This window comes from Pelodiscus sinensis, chromosome 21 (assembly GCF_052426305.1).
Source record: "Pelodiscus sinensis isolate ZL-2025 chromosome 21, ASM5242630v1, whole genome shotgun sequence".
NCBI lineage: Eukaryota > Metazoa > Chordata > Testudines > Trionychidae > Pelodiscus > Pelodiscus sinensis.
The window spans coordinates 17,928,467-17,951,690 of NC_143072.1; the positions used below are offsets into that span (position 1 = coordinate 17,928,467).

The 23,224-nt window shown below is 41.7% G+C and overlaps 1 protein-coding gene across 3 annotated transcripts in view; it reads left to right on the plus strand.

Annotated features, from left to right (window-relative positions):
- Window positions 1–23,224, plus strand: part of NF1 (neurofibromin 1) — a 201,571-nt gene that overhangs the window by 46,810 nt on the left and 131,537 nt on the right. For all 3 annotated transcript variants that reach the window (XM_075904831.2, XM_075904829.2, XM_075904830.2), the window contains exons 13-20: window positions 1,794–1,928; window positions 3,115–3,228; window positions 6,837–6,916; window positions 8,487–8,610; window positions 19,519–19,671; window positions 20,834–21,080; window positions 22,148–22,221; window positions 22,351–22,434. In XM_075904831.2, the coding sequence (XP_075760946.1) occupies window positions 1,794–1,928; window positions 3,115–3,228; window positions 6,837–6,916; window positions 8,487–8,610; window positions 19,519–19,671; window positions 20,834–21,080; window positions 22,148–22,221; window positions 22,351–22,434 (1,011 nt within the window). The remainder of the gene's footprint in view (window positions 1–1,793; window positions 1,929–3,114; window positions 3,229–6,836; window positions 6,917–8,486; window positions 8,611–19,518; window positions 19,672–20,833; window positions 21,081–22,147; window positions 22,222–22,350; window positions 22,435–23,224) is intronic.

A 23,224-nucleotide genomic window follows, 5' to 3' on the forward strand; every position in this document is an offset into this window, starting at 1 on the left:
TTGATCAAGGACACTGAACAACATTTTTATTAGCAGTTTTCCTGAAGAAATTCCTTTGCAGATCTCAAATAGATATCAAGAGCTTCCTCTGTCCAGTAATGTCACTTTACATAATTATAGTAATCTTTTAATAACTATGTATATCCATTTGTGTGAACGTGTACAGGCCATATCTCAAGACAGCCTGTCATGCTTACTGTGAAAAAGGTGGTAAAATATCTAAACTAGGTGAGAGTCTTCCATATCTAAATTGCAAAAACATTCCACTGGTAAGCTTGAATGAATAAAGGCGTTGGAATCCCCTCCCTAGCAGATGAGGATGTTGAATATTTGTATAAGTAGTGTTTCACCATTACTCTTCAAATGAAGCTAACTTTCTCTCATTTTAGACTGTTTGAATATTTTACGGGAATGTCTATGCCAAAAACGTAAGTCAACCTATGTTAGATTGACTTGCAGCCATTGCAGTAATTATTGTGGTGGCTGATGTCCATAATGCTTTCCTTCCATCAGTGGAGTACCTCTCACCAGAGCACTTCCACTGGCTGAAAAAGGCAGTATGGGGGGACTGAGGCAGAGCCTTTGGCTTAGAGCCCATTTGCCCCCCAGACTTCTCACTTCTGGTAGGAAGATATGTACCTAGATTCAAGTTGGTTGTCATGCTTTTGATGGCAGACTGACAGTGGGGGAAGCATTCGAGCTCCCAATTGAGAGCTGCACTACAGCTGGGCTCCCAGCTGGAAATGTAGAACCAGAACCAAAGGGAGTGAGCATTTGGGCTCCCAGCAGAGAGATGGGAGCCTGGCTGGCAGCCTACCTTGAAGCAGAGAATTGGCAGCAGCTGGGTTGGAGAGCCTGGAGCTTGCTTCCTTGTCCATTTCACGGGTCCACTTCTAGCAGAGCCATGACATTGACAAAACAGTCAATAGCAGATGTAAGGAATTGGGTGTCTACATAGACACTGTGTTGCCCTAAATACACTAGTCTCAGGCTCTCATGGAGGTGGACTTTTATTGATGAAGCAGGACACTTACATTGGCAAGAAAAAGCAGTAGAGTGGACACTGAAATAATTAGGTCAATATATGGATGCTGTTGTAGTTGCTCTAACTGTGCAGTGTAGACCAGACGTATGTATTTTACTAATGATTCTTCTCCTTGTGAAAACTGCAAGACATGTTTTTCAGAGAGCCGCTGAATTAAAATAGTAACACAGCTGCTGATTAAAATGTGAATTCTTGCTTGAAAGTATTGTCATTTAATATCGAAAAACAGCACAAAACATTACTGTGATTTAAACTAATTCTGTTTTGAAAACCTAACCATATTTAAAAACACCAAGTTGTTAAATGATCAGTTGCTGTTCCAGCATAAGCATTTTGATTTTTCTTGTTGTTTGAGGGATAAAGAGCCCTACTCACTACAATTTCTTATCAGGAGGTATATCTGATTTTCTTAATTTTGGAATAACTTTTTCATAGGTTTTTCCCCACTTTCATATAATCTTTTGTGGGCAACTTATTGACAAATGAAATTTTTTGCTTATATATAATTTTAATAAAAATGAAACATACTTTAAAACAAGCTGTATACTAATGTGAATATGTAAAAGGTTAAAGTACAAAAAATGATATTTATACTTTACTGAATTGAATATTCAGTCATTAACTATACGATACCTGTTCCCTTTCATGCATTATTGATTATAAAAATAAGCAGCTTTTAAAAATGTTACATTATCGACTCACTATATGTAATATTTCATTGACAAATGATATAATATTTTTTCCTTAGAGTCTTACATTTAAAGAGAAAATGACAAGCCTTAAATTTAAAGAAAAACCTACAGACTTGGAAACCAGAAGTTATAAGTTTTTGCTGTTATCCATGGTAAAACTGTTACATGCTGATCCAAAGCTCTTGCTGTATGTAAGTAAATGTTACTTTCAAGTTAGTGAAATCTTGGTGTTAAAAGAAATATTGAAAAACCCTTTTAGCTTATTAAATTTGAAGTCATAATGTAAATAACCCAGGAAATTAAGTCACTAAATTATAAATACCCAAAATAAAATAATAAAATTGGGTAAAAAAATCCAAACCCCAGAATACTTTGCTTTAGGATATGACTTTTCTCTCTCCCCCTTTCACCCAATCAGGAGAGTTTGTGAAGGCAGCTTTCCTGATGTCCATCAGACCCATCCCACTGCATTTCTTTTGTGGTGAGCATGCACTAGAACAGATTCCAGTCATCCTAGTTAGTGATCATTGTGATGAGAATGAGACATCAGGATAGCAAAACTGCAATACATGAAGTTCTTTGGTAGATTAAAGTGAGTGTTAATCCCAGTAAACAAGAATAAAGAGGAAATGAATTAACCGGGGAAGAAAATATCAGGAAAAATAAATTAGGATAAAAATTTTGAGCAAAAAAGCCAACACCCCCCCCCCCCCCAACACACAAACAAACACACACACCCGGAGAGAAATTAATTAAAACCCAACATATAAATACACGATCAACGTTACAAAGAATAGACTGTGCAAAGACTAAGGGAAAGTCACCCAAGAATCACAAGGGAGACCTGTAAAAGAGAGGACAGTAAACTTAGATGCTTATTTTTGTTGGGTGTTCCGTAAGGTTCCTATCAAATAATTTTTCTGGGATTCTGCAAATCATTGTATGGAGATAAGTTCTAACTCAGGCATTAGAAATTGTTTGCAGTTAAGATAAATGTAAATTTTGAAAATAACACTGGATATACAATATCGCCAGGTAATAAAATGATGATTTTATTAGTCTGAATCTTATAGTGGGAATTGTGAAATTTTCTTTTGTCTGTTTTGTTTGTTCTTGAGTTCATTTTTTTCTAGATTATCCCTTCCAAACTAAGATTATCTAAAATTAATTTATCAAAAAAGAAAATCAACACCCAACCCCTCTTTGCTTATATGAGTATCTGTGAAAGTAGTCACCTGAAGTCTGTCTGCTGTTAGTTTAATTCTGTGAATGCTGTTGACCAGCGTGTTGAAGGATCTGCATTTTAACAGGAGATAAAGCATGGTCCATTTCAGAATAGTGTTGCTTTTTAAACTCTTTTTTCCCTTTGCTGTGTAGAATCCCAGGAAGCAAGGGCCTGAGACACAGAGTAGTACTGCTGAATTAATTACAGGACTTGTACAACTTGTTCCACAGTCCAACATGCCAGAAATAGCACAAGAAGCCATGGAGGTAAGGGAATTGTTCTTCTGCACACAGGGTGATGAGCTTGTGAACTGTGCCAAGCATATCAGGCTTTTTGTGGAAAAGCTTTCAAGAACTGATCGGCTCATTTTCAAAGTTGAGTGTTAGAGCTTGTCTATATTGCATGTTACTGCGCTGCAAGCGAAGGTGTGAATGTGCAGCACGCCAGCTAGCAACATGGCTTTGTGGACTTTGGTACAGCAGAATCCAAGTCCTTGAGTGCTGCCTAAAATATGCTTTGAAGCTAAGCTGCAGTCAGGGACTTCAAATGCACTGTAGCCATGGCTTCATGTGTCATTTTGGCAGTGCATGCTGGTAGTATGCTGTTGTTTCATAACTTAGCTTGCAGCTCAGTAACTTGGTGTGTAGATGAGCCCTTAGTGTTTGTGCTCTATTGATGCTTTTTTCTAAAAGTGTGTTCTGTTGCAAGTTTTACAGCAGAGACTTATTTGAAGGAAAGATTTCAAATGTGTAATAGAGTATTATTGTCTTCTGTGCTCTTCCCATTTCACTAAGAAGTTGGCCTTAAGCAAAATCAATTTCGGAAGGGGTTTTATGGGGTCTCCCACTACATTGTAGAGAGCACTGTTAAAATACCCTCCACTAACAGCCTGCCTGTCCGCTCCAGTTCTTCCTGACTGGTTGAGATAAATATTCATTTTACATCTGGGACCAAGCCAATGATTGTTGTTTCTGAATCAGTGAGTGAGGAGGGGGCATATTGGTGGCAAGTACTTCTAAGGCTGTTAAAATTCTCATCCTGCTTGCTCTGTAATTTAAGTGTTTCACACTTAAGGTAAATGAGCTTGAGTAGTCCAGCAGGCAAAACACCAAAATTACTTCTGCTATCCAAGCCTTCCATGACATACTGCTAATGGAAGGAATAAGTTGCCTATTCAGTATGATACATTCATGTGTTTTCCCTGTGGTAGACAAGTATAATGGTTTTAAAATATACTGAAAATAGAGATGTCAGTTTCTTTTGGTGGATGAGAAGGAAAGATTCTCTGTACCTATTTAATTATCCTGTATTACTATGATTTGAGGCTCTTATATGCCACCAGGTGCACTAAGATTTCAATCTTCCAAACTTCTAGAGGGAAAACTTTCAAATATTGAAGGAAAGGATATCTAAAGCACTCCACAGGTGGTGGTGTTTTTACTGCTAAAGTGAATTAAGGATGTTAAAATGCATTTATTTTTGTACATATGTAACCACTGAAATTGTTGGCGGTTACAAGTTTATACTCGGGGGACAGATTCGGTGCTTGCTGGGTGTTGGCTTTTAAATCCACTTCCTGCATGTACCCACTTTCGCCTGCCCTTCCTTGCCTCATGCTACTGCCTCTGTATCAGAGGCAGCAGGGGACTGTACCTGCTTGTACTTGCTCCCATCTATTCCCCCACCCTCCGGCACTGCTACCTCTGTGTAACTGTGAGGGTTAATCAATGCTCCCAGGCTCATCGGTTCACTGTGTACACATTCCTAAACTGAACCTTTGTACAGATTGTACCTCCCTGGTCAGGCAAGGTCCGGACCTGACCAGTCCTAAATGAGAGAATTTTCTGGACCAGGGGAGGTATCCCCTGATGCTGGCACTGAGCTAGCTGGCCCCTGCCTCTGGTCCCCCTATCTCTCCAGCCAAGCTATCCGCCCTGATGCCATTGGCTCCTCCCCACCCGGCCCTGGGCTTCCATGGGCATCTGGGGTTCCCCAGCCCCGGTGCCGCATTGCTGCAATTCCCTGGCCCCATCTTGCTGCAGGTGGCCAGATTTCCCTGATTCTGCACTGCTGCAGGCAGCCAAACTACTACTTTCTCTGGCCTTGCGCTGCAGCAGGCTTCTGGGGTTCTTCAGCCTAACCCCAGCACTTTTGTGGGGCTCCAGCCCTGCTGCCCCCAGCTGAGCTGCTAGCCCTCCTGCCACTAGGCTCCTTGGCTCTCTGGTCCAGGAGCATTTGTGGTCCTGCCGTACCATGGATAGTGCTGGAACAGAGAGTACTGTTTTCAGAGGTTCAACCTGTAGCTAAATTGCATGTTTGCATTTGCTACATTTCCATCAATGATAATCACCCCATATATTATAGTTTAAATATTCTGCATATGTTGTTTTGGTTCAGAATACAGTAGTGTCTTTTTTTAAATAAGAGTACCCTGATTGTCCTGAAAATGTTTAAGACAATTTTAAATATGATGGCAAACTCCACCAAACTCATGCTATTAATGTACAGCAGGGGTGGGCAGTAATTTTTTGAGGGCCACTCCAAGAATTTTTTTAAGTGGTCGAGGGGCTGCACTTTTCCTTCAGAAGGGAGGGGATTACAGTACAGGGATTTGGGTTGTGACCTAGGGCAGGAGGGGATTGTGATATGGGGCATGGGATTGAGGTGCAGGGGTTTGGGTTGTGATCTAGGACGGGAGGAGGTGGTGACCTAGGTTGGGACTAGGGTGCAGGGGTTTGGGTTGTGACCAAGGGCAGGAAAGGGTTGTGATCTGAGGCAGAGTATTGGGGTACAGGGTCAGGTGCCAGAGGCCGGCTCTGGCTGGGAGACTTACCAGTGAGACTCCCAGCCAGCAACCCAGTATGTTTCTCAGGATCCTGCCCCACCCCTGCATAGGCTGAAGGGCCACATGCACTGTGAATAAGACCCTGAGGGAAGTGGGGATTGGTGCTTTGTGCACTGCCTGTTCTTGAAACAGGCAACTCCCATTGGCAAGAAACTGGCCAATGGGATTATGCTAGGGGCAGGAGCAGCTTGTGAAGCACCATTCCCTCCGCTCAGTTTGTGAAAAACAAATGGCTCAGCAGTCACTTTTCTGAGTGGTGTGCGGCAAGCAAGGGAGTCTGCCTGAGGTTCCCTGCTGTGTCGGCCTGCAGAGGGTGTTTTTGCCCTGGCCTGATTTACAGTATTGTAACTGATGCAGGATATGATTTTCCATTAGTTATGTTATTTAGTTTAGGCTGGGACAGTCTTGGATATGGAGTAAACCAAAGTATCTCTTTGTCCACTGGAATAATTGAAGAAAACAAACCCCAAAGATTGTTACCATGATCAAAATTTTAAAAAGGAAAATGAATACTTTTGGAATACACTTGATAATACTTTCTCAGTTCTGGTCATAACTCATAAGAGTTATTTTAATTAACTTTTTGCTAGTTGAAAGAATGTAAAGAAATTGTGTCTCTTCTCTCTTAACAGAGAATTCTTAAATTACAGATGTTCTGTAGTTGCTATTCTAATTTTATACTAGCAGGATTCCTGTACCTGTATCATTACATTTTTCCAGATGGGTCATTGAAGTAATTTCTAAGTCAAAATTTCCCTTTTTTAAAAGACTTGACATGTCCTTGGTTAATTTTGTGGATTTACATGCAAATAATACATAATTGTAAATACTTAAGAAAAGCTAAGATTATTATGACTGATGACTTAATTTTGAACTTTTGATTTTCTATTAAAATTTACACGTTTTCCATTAGGTTTACTATTTTAAACATTAATATAATAATATTTGGGTTCATACCTTGCTGTATATGCTGTATTACTATGCACATTATTTTCTCTTAAATGAAAAACTATTCTCTTTTGAATTCAGGCCTTGCTAGTTCTTCATCAGTTAGAGAGCATTGATTTATGGAATCCAGATGCACCCATAGAAACATTTTGGGAAATTAGGTAGGTAAATTAGCTTTTGTAAATGGATAAGGCAGGATAAATCTGGCAAACCCACCTTTATGAATGACTTAATATTATTTCTGAAACTAAAGCTAGCCTTATGTGGTAGTTCATTTCACTGTTGTGTGGGTCAACTGATTTGTCCTAAAGGTTTTTTTAATAAAGAATTTTCATTGGTTAAAATAAAATTCAAGTTTCTTATAATTTTAATGTAGCAATTGATAGAGGGGGGAAGCTATTTCAGCACACACAAAAAAGGAAAAAATGGGCATTAAAGGTGACCCTGCATGAACCTGAAATTGTGAATCATGAAAATAAACTAAAATATTTCATATTTTGTCATAGGATGTGTATCAGTACACACGTTTTTTTGTAGTAGAAAGGAAGTTAGTTTCTGTTTTTAGAAAACACCTCTCTCCACATCAAGAGATTAATCTTTATTATATGAGTCAAGGGATTGGTAATGGGATAGGCTTTCACCTTTAAATTTTTTGTTTGTCCTGCATGGGTTAGTGGTAAAAGGAACTCACAGCTATAAAAAGTTTGTCATGCTAGGGGCAAAAAAAAAAAAAAAAGCCATAAAAACTGACACTGATTTGAACTCTGACCATTTTAACGGCGTCCTGAAAGGATTTGAAGGAATGCTCCTAGATGTGTTCCTTCCTAACAGAGCTGGGGCATATCAGGGCAACATGGGTAAACTTGTACTGCCAGTGTCTGTGCTGGATCAGTTCTGTGATAAACAGAGGTCTTCTGAAAAGTACCAAAATCACTTTATTTCCTCTAGGGAATAAAGAAATGGCCTGTTGGGAAGTGGAAAGGGACAGAGGTTTCAGTTTATTTAAAACTAGCTGGAGTTACCTGGTGTTGCTCGGGAAACCAGAGGAACAAAATGTAGAAGAACTGTAGTCCATTATCTTTTTTTCAGTGGTAGAAAAGTTGCCCTTATTTCTATAGGGATTAAAATATAGGTCCGCATCATCCCCGGAGGGGTGAGGTGTGTGATCCCGGGTGGAGGGGAAATTATACGTGGGAGGGGCGCCCCGGCTCACGCTCAGGGCTTCAGGTGCCTGCAGGTGGCAGAGTGGGTGCCCGAGCCATTGTGCACATGGGGGTTGGTGCACTGCGTGCTGGTATGGGGAGGGGGGGAAAGAAGATCGCTTATGTAACCTTGTGGGTGGGAGGGGGCGAGTCCTGGATGGCGCTGGGAGCCGCAGGCAGCAGTCACGGGACCTAGGGTGGGCTGGGCAGCCCCTGAAGCACAGCGCAGTGGATTACTTTTTGATTTTTACAGCTTGAGCTTGGGCCCATTCAGGTCCAAAAGTACCTTAAAAACTTCTCCTGTATGAAAGGTTATCCCATGCAAAGTTTGGTTGCAGTAGCTCCTATAGTGTCCAAGTTATTAGCACACAAACTTACAAACATTCTTCTTTCTGTGTTAGATAGACGCTGTTTTAAAGTTGGACAACTATGTCATAGATGATATTCCTACTAATTTCCTCATGTAATGATAAATGGGTATCATCTCTATTGAGCAATATAGCTAATACTGAATTTCATTTTGTTGCAGTTCACAAATGCTTTTCTGTATCTGCAAGAAACTAACTGGTCATCAGATGCTCAGTAGCACAGAAATCCTCAAATGGTTGCGTGAGATTCTGATCTGCAGGAACAAATTTCTTCTGAAAAATAAAGTAAGTAAATGCTAACATTAATGTGTTGAGTTTATTAACCTAACTAGGTGTTTCTTTTTTACTTAGTGAGTAATTTCTTTGATTTAAAGAAATTTTGAGATCTATGTGTAGTTTTTTGTGGTCTCGCATAGTCTACATTTTCCTAGGTCTTTCTAAATAATTAGTTAAAACTGCTTAGATTTTTCATGCATAGGAAATTTGCATGTCTTCCAAAAGGTCTAAAATATGTTCTCTGTGGAACTAAATACTTGCTCATCACTCTTGCTTTATAGATGAAAATGTAAGTAATTTCCTTCAGTACAAGAAAGAGATGATGATGTGTACATCTTTAGATGCTATAAGATACCTTTTCTTCTGACATGGTAGAATGACTTCCGAAATTCTGTCCTACTTCTCTTTCTGATAGTCTGACAATTTGAGTGCAAGTCCAGACTCTCTCTCAAGCTATTGCAAGATCACCTCTCAAAAAATCAGTAGCTAAATGGAAAACCAAACCTGCTATGTATTCAGTAGTAAAGAAAGCCTGATCTGGGGTTAAATAGTGTCCTCTGACTTCGGTTCCAGATAACTGAAAATATCAATGATTGAAGTATATTCTGTCTCAATTCTGGACTTCATATATACAATGTTTCTTAAATAAACAAGGATCTCTAGATTGGAGCAAGAGGATTTTCAGAGTGTCTGACTCGTTTGCCACTTGAATCTTGATTTTTAGCTTTGTTACTACATCAATTTTCATCTCTCTTTCTTAGTTTTTGCTGACTATCAGGTCTGTTTCTTGGGTAACTCCAATATTTATAAAGTGTGAAAAATAATTATTTAAAAAATTCTGATTAGAAGACATTTGTCATAATTCATTCAATTTTAGCCTAATATCCCTAACCACCAGGCTAAGAGTGATATTCAGCACATTTGTTTACTCCTTGCTTTTCTTAAGCTGCAGAAACTTCAGATGAAATTCATTGGATCCTATAGAATCTGCTAGGACTTCCCCATAACTCCCATTGTAGTGCATCTTATAGTGGAGATTCCAAAAGAATTATTGCTCACGACATTTTTAGTAATTGGGATTCCTGTTTTCTCTGAAGTCTCATTTCTCTTTACATTTTTGGAATCTCACCTTACAGCTGCTTGTGTACATCTTACTCTTGCAACTGGGATCTCCATCTTGTCTCATACACTGAGAAACTCAAAGAGAAAGTCAGTCTCTAGTTGTGATAGCACAGGGGTCTGCAACCTATGGCTCTAGAGCCAAATATGGCTAAGTGCGGACCAAATATGGCTCTTTAATCATTCCCAAAATACATACAACTTTTTAAATTAAAATAAAAAATGAATTCTAAATTTTAAAAACGTGTAATTACTCATGTCAAGATGTATTTTTTTGTCTATTTAATCTATAACTGTTCATTTTAACAACCCCCCATCCTCTTCACTCATTGGGGGTCATGCATATTCTCTTTAATTGGTCAAAAAATCTTTCCATCACTACACGTGATGGTGAACTCTGTAGCCCCAACAGTAAAAGTGGCAAAGAGAAAGAAAGATGACGAGTACTGACATTTTCAGAAGGAGTGGGCAGACTTGTATGCATTTGTGGATGGGTCTAGGGATGTAAGCGACTAGTCACTTCCCTCTCTTACTTCTATCAGAGAGAGGCAGCAAGGGAGGGGGACCAGGAGCCGGCTCCCCCAGCAATATCTCCGTGGGGTTGGACAGGGGTGCAGTGGGAAACTGGTGGCACTTCTGCTATTGAAATATAGAAAGAGCAGGGCTCTTGCTACATTTCAAAGGTGGAAGTGCTGTGGAGAGTACAGGGCAGGTGGGGGACTCAAGCAGTCCCCTGCTGGCCCTTTGCTTCCTGCTTTTGAAATGTACAAGAGCCCCGCTCTGGCTACATTTGAGGCAGAAGTACCACCAGTACCCTGCTGCGACCCTGTGTGAGTGCCTCGCTGGCCCCCTGCTCCCTGCATTCTTTCCTTTTGAAATGTGCAAAAGCCCCACAATGTACAGGACTCTTTGTATGTTTCAAAGGCAGAGGCACCTATATTGACTAATCAGATAGTGGATGCAAATTCCATTGACTATTTGATTAGTTGATTAATTTAAACTTCACATTCCTAGATCCGTGGCCACCAACAGGTAGATAGCGATTTACTGGTCGGTCGCAGGGGCTCCATTAGTCAATCTTGAGCTCCTTCTGAAATGTGCGTCTGTGCACAACAAATTTTACATCAGAACTCTTCATTTGCCGAGCAGCACCAGAGGTGAGTAGTTGTGGCTGCGTGGTGGAATCTTCTAGGCAGCATCTGGAGGGCTGAAACATCCCAGCTCCAGCTGGTTGGGCGACTTCCCCTCTGCTCCAGCCCATGTGGAGCATAATGCACCCAGACTGGACACCACCATTGAATGCTAAGAAGTCCTATCAACGTCAAATGAGTATCTAGCACACAGAAGGACATATGTCAAGGGTAGAGAGGTCTAAGAAGCAGTAATACAAGACTTTTGCTTCCCCACAGTTGTTTCCTTCATTGTTCTTGTTTTCTCCATTCTGCTATGGCATGGGATTTAGTCCTGTTAATGAGCCTAATTCAGATACCCATGCTCAGGGTCATGATCCATGGTCCAGCTTCAGCTCAATAATCAGGAATGTTTCCATTCACTTTAATGGAGTTTTACCAAGGACACATCTAGTCCACTTTGATGAACTCCAGTTAAAAATGTAACTACTTCTGCTCCTTGAGAAAGTATCCAGAAACTTCTTTGCCATTCTAAATCTTTAGATACTGAGCGGAATATACATTTGGCAGCTATATGACCACATGATGTTGGTGGAAGTATTATTTATTGTTATTCCAGGAGTGTTGAACGACTCCAAACACAACTGGTACCTCTTCAACGTAGGCACTGCACAAACATAGGGAAAGAAAGCTCTCACTCTGAAGAGCTCAGTCTAAACATTATCTGAAGGTAGACCTTGGTTGCCCGTAAATTCAAAAAGTGATCTCGGGCTGAAAAAGGTTGGTGGCCACTGCCCTTGATAGTGTGGAGATCCAGACCTATCTCATTTGTAGTGAGAGACTGTTCTCAAACATAAACAAAAACACATACACACACACCCCACATCCCCAACAAATTTAATGAAAAAAACATGCAGTATTTGCTACAAAATACCCTGAAGTGATCCACGGAAAAAAAGCCTGCAAGGAGCTGCAGCAAAAAATGAATGCTGAACAAAATAGCCTGCTGGCATGGTCAAAAAAAGGTGGGAGCTTAAACTCCACAAGTTTTAAAGGCTCATACAGCATTATTTGAGGGGAAGCCTTTCATTGACAGGCATTATGTGAAGAGATGCATGCTAAAACTTGGACATGAACTACTTGACAAGTTGAAAAACAAGGACAAAAACTTACACAAAATTCAAGACATGACATTATCGGCAAAATCAGTTCACGAGAGAACTGTGAAAATGGCCCATCAAATTGACAAGGAACAAATGCAAAATTTTAGTACAGCTTCTTATTCTTTCTTTGCTTTGGACAAGGCAAGTGATATATGTGACGTTATTCAGTTGTGTATTCTGGGGCGATATATTTGTGGAAATGCTGTGCACAAAGAAATGATTGAGATATTACCAATGAAAAATCAAACAAGGAGTAGAAGCATCTTTAAAACTATGGACAACTTTGTAAACGAGAGAAATACAGTTGGATAATCTTGTGTCTGTCTGTATGGATGATGTACCTAAAATGGTTGGCAAATATAGGGGATTCTTCAATCTTGTCAGAACAGCTGAACCACCCACTTTTGAACTTTCATTGCATTATGCATCAGGAGGCACTTTGTGCGCAATCTTGTGGAACAGAATTCGGAAATGTAATGGGACTGGTCATTTGCACTGTCAATTGGATTCTTGCCCAAGCCCTTATTTGCCATCTATTTCAGTCACTGCCTAAAGGAGTCAATTCTGAATATCCTGATCTGCTAATGCACAATGTTTGCTGGTTGTCTCGTGGCAAAATTTTGTCCCATTTTGCTGCCTACATTAATGAGATTAAGTCATTTTTGGATATGAAGTGGGTCAAACACATTGAGCTTTCAGACTGTGACTGTTTTGCTCAAGTTTTACTATCTCGTCGACATTACCGGTCATTTGAATGTGTTGAACCTTAACCTACGAGGGCAAGAAAATACAGTCCTGATTCTGCAGGAGGCAGTGTTCGGATTTGAGTCAAAACTGTCTCAATCAAAGAGATCGAGATGGGCAGAATGGCACGTTTTGAAAGATTACAAATGTTTCATGATTCATATCAGAGACAGAATCCAAATAACAGCCTTGATTTGCAGCAGCATGCTGGATTTGTTTCTGAGCTCCTGATGGCATTGTCTTGTTTTGTTGACTTTTGCAAACACAGTCCTCTCTAAGTTTGATTTGTGCACATAAAGCGTCTGATCGAGAACTGGATTTGACAGTCATCTCAGTCAGTGATATGGAAATAGCAGATTTGAAGGAGTCAGATATCGGGGTGGAAAAATTCGTCAAGCTAAATTCTGATTTAGAATGCCTTACTTGACAATGTGCAGAATTGACAAACTGCACAAAAGGGCTGACACAAAGAAATTGGAGCACGATGGTAATCTGATTCTGCAGTCTTGGAAAGAACTTCCTGTCACATACAACACCATGCAGAATGTCAGCTGAGTCTTACTTTCAACATTTGGCTCCACCTATGTCTGAGCAGGCTTTCTCTCATTTGAATCACATCAAAGGTAATTTGTGCTCAAGACTGACAGCCTGAATGTGTGCCTGAAGCTGAATTTGACCAGTTACGATGTAAACTTCAAAAAAAGTATGAGAAGGTGCAGCAAGCAGAAGTCCTATTAAATAAAGTCCTTAAGTACAATGTTTCATTTATGCTATTGTTAATCATCATGTCAATTATTAGTAATTATGAGTTGTATATATTCAGTCATTCGAAAGGGCATTCTTGTACTGGCTCTTTGTTGACCACTTGCTCTGAATATTGATATAGTTCGGCTCTTCGGTTTGAAAAGGTTTCCAACCGCTGTGATAGCCAGGTCTTCCTGTGATTTTGATCTTTGTTGTGGTCACCTCTACCAAATGTCATTGCACTCTAGACACTTGATTCATCCTCCATTCACTATTTTCCAGGAGAATGAAGTGCTGCTTCATCCCCTTGCCTGAAGTTTTGAACTTTCAACTTACTGTTACTTTTTCCCTCGTGGCTCACTGGAGGGGGTCGATCTTTGAGTTGCATGGGAAGGGGACTTGAATATCTTGATATAACAAGGTCTTTTCTGCAAGTCACCAAGTCTGTAATTTTTATAGTGAATTTTAAGGGTTTATTTATTTCAGTGCTCAGTCTTTGCAAATAGATTGACTTGTGTTTAAGTTCTGCTGTTCACAACTCCAGGTGATATAAAGTACATTGGATTACGCACAAACATATATAGTTTACATGGTATGCCAATCTCTGAAATTTGCATTACCACTCTTATCTAGATGCCAATATTATGTTCCCACAATGTACAGAACTTTCCAAGCACACCTGAAAGGACAGTATTTGTGCTGCAGAGCTTCCAGTCTCAAAAAGAGAAAGCAATGAACAAAGAAAATGTCAAGGATTCTTGACTTTTTTTAAAAAAACATTTTCCCAAAATCCTTTCCCTTGTCCCCTAGTGAGCTTGCTCCACAGTGCTTCTCTGTTCTTCTAATTCCTGTATAAATACAGATTTGGCCACAAACTGAAGAAAGGAAAAGTTCAGTCACATGATAATGTTTCTAGTTTGTGGACATCGCCTACAAAATTATATTAACTCAAATAACACAGTGACATCTTGGAGGTAGCTGAGTCAAGACAGTATGTTTTTTCATTTTCTACTACATACATTTTGAGAAAAAATCCTCTCAACAAAATATCAACAAGTTGGTTGCTCCAGACAATTGGTCCTCAACGCCTCATCGCCAGCCTTCAAGAATTCAGAGCATAAATTAATTCAGGTGTTTACTGGAACTGTATGTAACACGTTATGATATTTTCCAAGGCTTTTAAGTTTGAATAATTTTTAATTTGAAGATAAGCTTATCTTTAAAAAAAATTGCTTCATGTCTTGGTAGCAGAGTTTAAAGTAAAATCTTTACTAGCTACAGTTCTGAGAAATGGCTCCTTTAGCAAAGTTGTCGCAAATAGTTCTCTCCTAAGCTATCATTCTCTAAATGTTTGTCAGGTCACACTGTATTGTTACCTGCTATCAAAATTGCAGTACGACCAGTGACTGGCTGAAGCCTCAGTAAGTGTCAGTGGCCTCAGATGGATTTCCGGTGATGTGGGAAATGCCATGGATTGCCGCAAGAGTTGAACCATGATTTAACCCACGGCCGCCATAAACTGGAGGGAAGGCAACAGGAAACCACCCTCTATTTTTTTCTAAGAATTATCATGGCAGAACAAAGGCAACATGCTTGCCCGGTGCTTCCCTTTTTAAAGCATGGAAAACCGTGGCATCTTGAAATGTATGAAAGTTGTCTGGTAAAAAGCTCAGTATTTTGAGAGAGCAGCTTATCATGATACAGTTCTGCGGTGATCTGGAAGCCTACTTTCGCCGTCTCCGTCTCAAGGAATACTTCCAACACAACACTGAACAGTGCACTGACACACAGATACCTTCCCACCAACAGCACAAGAAGAACAACTCCACATGGACTCCTCCTGAGGGCCGAAATGACAGTCTGGACCTCTACATAGAATGCTTCCGCCGACGTGCACAGGCCGAAATTGTGGAAAAACAGCATCGCTTGCCTGGTAACCTCAGTCGTGCAGAACGCAATGCCATCCACAGCCTCCGGAACAACTCTGACATTATAATCAAAGAGGCTGACAAAGGAGGTGCTGTTGTCATCATGGACAGGCCTGACTACCTAAAGGAGGCTGCCAGACAACTCTCCAATACCAAATTCTACAGGCCTCTTTGCTCAGATCCCACTAAGGAATACACTAAGAAACTGCACCATCTGCTCAGGACACTCCCTACACAAGCACAGGAACAAATCGACACATCCTTAGAGCCCCGACCCTGGTTGTTCTATCTATTACCCAAGATCCACAAACCTAGAAATCCCGGACGTCCCATCATCTCGGGCATTGGCACTCTCACTGAAGGACTGTCTGGCTATGTGGACTCTCTGCTCAGACCCTACGCCACCAGCACTCCCAGTTACCTCCGTGACACTACGGATTTCCTGAGAAAACCACAATGCATAGGTGATCTTCCAGAAAACACCATATTAGCCACCATGGATGTAGAGGCTCTCTACACAAACTTCCCACATGCAGATGGAGTACAAGCTGTCAGGAACAGTATCCCTGATGATGCCACAGCACAACTGGTGGCTGAACTCTGTGAATTTATCCTCACACACAACTATTTCAGATTTGGTGACAACATATACCTCCAGATCAGTGGAACTGCTATGGGCACCCGCATGGCCCCACAATACGCCAACATTTTTATGGCAGACCTGGAACAAGGCTTCCTCAGCTCTCGTCCACTTACACCCCTTCTCTACCTACGCTACATCGATGACCTCTTCATCATCTGGACCCATGGGAAGGAGACTCTGGAAGAATTTCACCATGATTTCAACAGCTTCCATCCCACCATCAACCTCAGCATGGACCAGTCTACACGGGAGGTCCATTTCCTGGACACCACGGTGCAAATAAGTGATGATCACATCAATACCACCCTATACCGAAAGCCTACCAACCGCTATACTTACCTGCATGCCTCCAGCTTCCATCCCGGACACACCACACGATCCATTGTTTACAGCCAAGCACTGAGGTACAACCGCATATGCTCCAACCCCTCAGACAGAAACCTACACCTACAAGATCTTCAACCAGCATTCTGTAAACTAAGATACCCACACGAGGAAGTGAGGAGACAGATTGACAGAGCCAGACATGTACCCAGAAGCCTCCTGCTACGGGACAAGCCCAAGAAAGAAACCAACAGAACACCACTGGCCATCACCTACAGTCCTCAGCTAAAACCTCTCCAACGCATCATTAGTGATCTTCAACCCATCCTGGACAATGATCCCTCGTTTTCACAGGCCTTGGGAGGTAGGCCAGTCCTTTCCCACAGACAACCTGCCAACCTGAAGCATATTCTCACCAGCAACCACACATCGCACCATAATAACTCGAACTCAGGAACCAATCCTTGCAACAAACCTCGGTGCCAACTCTGCCCACATATGAGTCTGAGTCTATATACACCAGCAACACCATCACAGGATCTAACCAGATCAGCCATACTGTCACTGGTACATTCTCCTGCACATCTACTAACGTAATATATGCCATCATGTGCCAACAATGCCACACTGCGATCTACATTGGCCAAACTGGACAGTCCCTACGTAAAAGAATCAATGGACACAAATCTGATATTAGGAATGTCAACGTACAAAAACCTGTAGGGGAACACGTCAATCTTCCTGGACACACAATTGCAGATCTAAAGGTAGCCATCCTGCAGCAAAAAACCTTCAGAACCAGACTTCAAAGAAAAACTGCTGAGCTACAGTTCATCTTCAAGTTTGACACAATCAACTCTGGATTAAACAAAGACTGTGAATGGCTTGCTAACTACAAAAGCATCTTCTGCTCTCTTGGAATTCACACCTCCAGATCAGCTACTAGAAGTGGGCCTCATCCTCCTTGATTGGATCCACCTCGTCATCTCCAGCCTGATTCTGGCCTGCATATTTATACCTGCCTCTGGAAATTTCCACTACATGCATCTGACGAAGTGGGTCTTTTCCCACGAAAGTTTATGCTCCTGCACTTCAGCTAGTCTATAAGGTGCCACAGGACTCCTCGCCGCTTTTGCAGATTCAGACTAACACGGCTACCCCTCTGATACTTGACAACTTACTGATGTAAAACATGGAAAACTAATGCTGCTGACCAGAAAAATAGAAGCCTTTGAGATACGGTGCTGGTGAAGTTTTACGTCTCCTGCTCAGAAAAGGTGATGAACGCTTATGTTAGAAATAAGCGACGAGGAGTCCTGTGGCACCTTATAGACTAGCTGAAGTGTAGGAGCATAAGCTTTCGTGGGCAAAGACCCACTTCGTCAGATGCATGTAGTGGAAATTTCCAGAGGCAGGAATAAATATGCAGGCCAGGATCAGGCTGGAGATGACCAGGTGGATCCAATCAAGGAGGATGAGGCCCACTTCTAGCAGCTGATCTGGAGGTGTGAATTCCAAGAAAGCAGAAGCTGCTTTTGTTAGAAATATTGTTGGAGAGAAATGGACTTTGCTCTCAGGAATCAACAGGGGTAAATGTGTATACTTAAGTCATGTCAGCCATAGAGCTGGAAAAGTTATCATGAAAGGATTAGTGGTGCTTCATTGCAGGGTGACCAGCAAGGAGAAGAATAATGTGCTCAGATTACTGGGAGACCAGCCTCTGAGTGTGTGAAGTTAGTGATGGATTGAGAAACCTTCTAGAAATTCTGCTGTCACCAGTATTCAGAAATAAATTATGAACTTCACTTACTAGTTAAAATCATGCAGGAAAAAGTACTGCTTGTATTTTAGAGCAATTTTAATTCTGCTTCATTTCACACATAATATTATCTGTTGATCCAATTGAATGTGAAATGTCACAGTAAAATATACAATAGAATAAATATTCCCTTTCTCACTTGCAGTTTTAATAAGCAGCTTCCACTTCCTTGTTCAGCAGCAGTGGGTTATCTATCTTTTAGGATTGAGAGAAATCTTTCTCTACTTCCCTGGTGTAAAAAAATGCTCCTGGAGCATGATGTACTAATGCCACTCATGATTTTGACATTCCATAGTCCCTATTTTTGAGAATTAGGCTCTAATTTTCTCTCCTTTTAGGAAATGCCATCCAGGAGCCTTAAGAGGTCTGTCTTTTCTGGACCAAATATGCCCATTTTGGATGGGCATGAACTATTTTTATGTTCTTTGGAGCCTTCTGCAGTGTTCCATTTGTTTTTCCTCGCTGTGTTTCCACACGAGGGCTAGAGGCAGTATCTTCTTCCCAGTTCACTTACTAGGAATGTTACGTGAGATCTTTCCTGCCTAAGGGATCATCCATTAAGCTGGTTATAAGGATTGCTCTTAAAGGCAAAACCCATCTGCTTTTGTGATTCTCTGCTAGATCTACAAGCATTCTAAATAATGAAGATACCCAGAGGGAAGGACGCATGTGGAGAAAATAGGTAACAACTTCCAGAGCTGGAAGAAAGGTGCCTTTTCTGAATGTCTATCAAGATGCATCTTATGTATACTGTTTCTAGAAACATTTCCAGGTCATCCTTAATGCAACATATTTGATCTTACAAGGTTCCCTTGTCAGTTTCTCATCTGCATTTACAAATCAGCATTTGTTCCTCTCTCTAATATGTACAATGTAGTTCTCTTAATACTTTCCTCTGTATTGCTTTAACAAGCAGTGTAATAAACTTACTGCCACCTTGAGCAGACAAAATAGCAGTATTAGAAAACCTATAGGTGTTGACTTACTCTCAAAGCCAAATTTCATCTTGCATGCATTTGCATTTGACTTGGATGTGGTAATCACTTCCTATCTGCTGTGTAGTGTGGCTGTGTGTACTCTTACAGGTGCTATAATCCTCCCTGGAGGTGGCTGTGTTTTTAGAGGTGAGAGATGCACTTGCTATGAGTAATTTTTGTATGCTATTTGGGAGCCTTCAAGGTGAAAGGTGCTGTATGAATGGCAGAAGAGCTGTTTTCTTTTTGCAAGTGTAGCTCCTCTTAACCCATCTTTTTTCCCTTATAAAAGTAGGGTGATTGATTATTTTTCTTACCTTTCTTTATAGCAATCAGATAGGAGTTCCTGTCATTTTCTCTTCCTTTATGGGGTAGGATGTGATGTGTCTGGAGGTGGACCTAGTCAACTTTCTCTTGACCATGAAGAGATGCGCTGTGCTCCGGGGTCTTCTCTCAGGAAAGGAAAAGGCAACTCTTCCATGGTAATTAACATTTTGTTTTCTTAGCCTTAAAATAAGTTGATTGCTTTCCTCAAAATCAGTCACATTTGTGCTACTACCTTTATTATTTACAAGTATTTTAAAAATTGTGATGGGGATTGGGTGAAGGATGGGGAGGATCCACACTTTGACTTTTTGTAAGTCAAAGCTAATGCCAGAGCCCCACCAGTCCAGGCAAAGGGGACAAAGTTGATACCCGCTTCTTTATTTGTTACCTGAAAGTGAAAATAGGTGTTCTCATGGCACTTTTGTATCTGTCACTGCAAGGTATTTATGTACCAGGTATGCTAAACATTCATATGTCCCTTCATGCTTTGGCCACCATTCCAGAGGACTTGCTTCCATGCCGATGATGCTCATTAAGAAATAATGTCTTTGTAATGGGGTTGAGACTTGATGTGGCGCCTCCTGCTGGTTACACTGGGAATTAGCTCTGTCCTCAGCAGGGCACCCTCTTCTGACAGATATCTCACCCATGGTGGCTCCATGTGCTTTCTGTGCTGCTGCTCCAGACCCACACCGCTCCCAGGACGACAGTGTCTTCTTCAGAGCACTGTCTTCTGTTGCTGCCCACCACACTCGTCTCTTGTCCCCATTCTAGGGATATCAGTCTGCAAGTTCGCGTCTGCCACTGTGGCCAACTGCAGCTTCTGTCTGGCCCCTTACATCAGGGACAAGCCACACTCCATAAAGGCCACTCCTCAGTGTGGCAAGGTGCAGTGCAAAGGATAAGGGGTGGGGAACCCAGACCTGCCTAATACCCTGGATCCCAACCCACAGACCCTCTGTCAGCAGTCTTGTCCTGCCTTCTCTCTCCCCCAGAGTGGACTTTAGTCTCTAAAGGGCTGTGACCTTGGTGGGGGGAGCAGAGAGGCCAGGGCTGCCTGTGTGGGGGGTAGAGAGGGAGGCAGAGCCGAGAGGCCTGGGTCTGGCTACGGTCGGGGTGGGGGGGTTGAGAGGCTGGGGCTGGCTGCGGCCAGGACTGGTGCAGCTCAGGCTGCTGGGAAAGGGGTGGGACCAAGAGGTCGGGGCTGGTGCGGCCCTGGCCCTACCTTCCCCAGCGGTGAGGGAGGAATGGAAGGGGTGGAGAGAGAGTTGCTTGTTAGGTAATATTACCAGATATACAAATATTTTTTTCCCCAAGGAAAGTACAGCAGGCTGCAGTGGAACTCCAATATGTCGCCAAGCACAAACGAAATTAGAGGTTGCTCTGTACATGTTTCTGTGGAGCCCTGACATTGAGGCTGTTCTTGTTGCGATGTCCTGTTTTCGTCATCTCTGTGAGGAAGCAGATATCAGGTGCGGAGTAGATGAAGTCTCGGTACATAATTTTTTGCCAAACTACAACACATTCATGGAGTTTGCCTCTGTCAGCAATATGATGTCAACAGGTAAGAATATATTTGCGTCTGAGTATTTATGTTCTTTAAAGTATCAAACATATTTATCTCTTGAGTATTTTGATATCAATAAGTATCAAACATATTTATGTCTCTGAGTATTTATGTTCTTTAAAGTATATTTCAGAATGTTAAAGCTAGTCCTGGTATAATTTAAATGCTGTAATACTTCTCTAGTCTGCCTCAATCTTGTGATTTCATGGAACTGGTACATAGTTTGCATTGATGATGTTTTATGTGTACAAAAACTAAAAATCTTTCTTTGATACATAAAAAATATTTGAAGATTACTTCCTCCTTGCAAAGCTTATATCAGGGCTACTCTACTTTGGAAGCCCCTAGGGCCACAATGATACTCACAGCCAGTGCTTTTTTTTGTGACAGTACTGCCCGGTATGCAGTATTGGCACCTCCAGACGCAGTACCAGCACCTCCAGTCAGAGCTCAACAACTTTTCCCTTGGAGTACCGGCACCTTTTTTTTTTTTTTAAAATATATACAAAAAAAGCACTGCTCTCAGCACATGGCGAGGACCGCAATTTAAGTGTGGTTGCATATACATGCAAATAGCTTCTTTCACACTGACAGGCATGAATACAAAGCACTTCCCACAATGCCCCAGTGCTCCCGGCACCACCTCCCTGGGGGCTAGAAACACCAACACCCTGTACCCGTCTGTTCCAGCCAGCCCGTCAGCTTGCGTCTTTCAATGCTCACCACACCTGGAGGATGCCTCGCCATGTTCAAAGGATGCCACCCACAAGCTGCATGTTGAGTCCCATGTAAACCCAAGACCACGCCTCGAGCCGCAAACAAACGGGCCGCGGGCTGCATGTTGAGTAGCCCTGGCTTATATAATAGTAAAATCAAGTATCGTAGAGGGATATAGGCTGAATTGAACCCCTAGACCAGGTAGCTCAATGAAGAGGATCATTTCCTCAAAACATTTATTTATGTACAAGTATACTTGTGATTAAGTCTTGTACACACGTCTTTGGCTATTTTTGAATGTTCTTTTTTTTTATTTACGTAAGCTTTCATCTATATTCTTTGGTTAGGGAGAGCAGCTCTTCAAAAAAGAGTCATGGCATTATTAAGGCGCATTGAGCACCCAACTGCAGGCAACACTGAGGTAAGTTTTTCTCTTAATGAAAACATTATTTACTGGTAGCTGAAAATGCCTTGTGTGGAAAGCAATGATTAATGTTGTAGGAAGTTATCAGAGGTACATATCTGAAATGCTTGATGTATTGTGTTTTAGGCATGGGAGGATACACATGCAAAGTGGGAACAAGCTACAAAATTGATCCTCAACTATCCAAAGACCAAAATGGAAGATGGGCAGGTATTATGTAGCTTCCTATCTATTCAGTAATCAGAAGTGCAGACAGAAGTCTTGTATTTTCCAAATAAGCCATTTAAGTTTGCCAATCAGTCCCTCATATGATTTAAATTTGAAATCATTCAGCAGCTAATGAGGTGTTTCCTGTGTACTCTGCAGTAATGCATTGAGCTTGGTATTACCTCTGGAGGATATTAGTGTTTAACCTTTTCTCCCCACTTCACTGACTAGGAATGTGAAAATGTGTTTAAGTAATCGTGTAACGGCTGAAAATGTGATAGAGGCAGTAGTGTGGGGGGTACAGGCAGCTCCCTGCATGCACTGGTTCCCACCTGCCTTCCCCTCCCCCCCCCCCGCTGTCTGATACAGGGGCAGCAGCGTGGGAGGGGGCAGGACAGGAGGCACTTCAGGAGCCGGTATGCGTGGGCAGCTTCCTGTGTATATCCGCTCCCACCTGCTCACCCTCCCTCCCTGCCTTGCTGCTGCCTTTGATAGGGAGGGGGCAAGCACCATCTCTCTCTTCCTCCTCACGCTGCTGTCTCTGATAGAGAACAGGGGGGGGGTGGAGCTACATGTAACCTTGCCTGTTAACTGATGAGCCCAGGCTTACACTTTCACATCCCTACTGCATACACAATATAATTGGAAACAGTAATCATGATCAGAATCAGTGTTTCTCAAGCTTTTTGGAAGTCAAAAATGTTCAAGTCTCCCTTACATTTTTAACTCTTTTCACAGTCACTGTATCATTGGTAGCTAATATAAGCCAGCATAGTCTGTTTTGTTTTCAAGT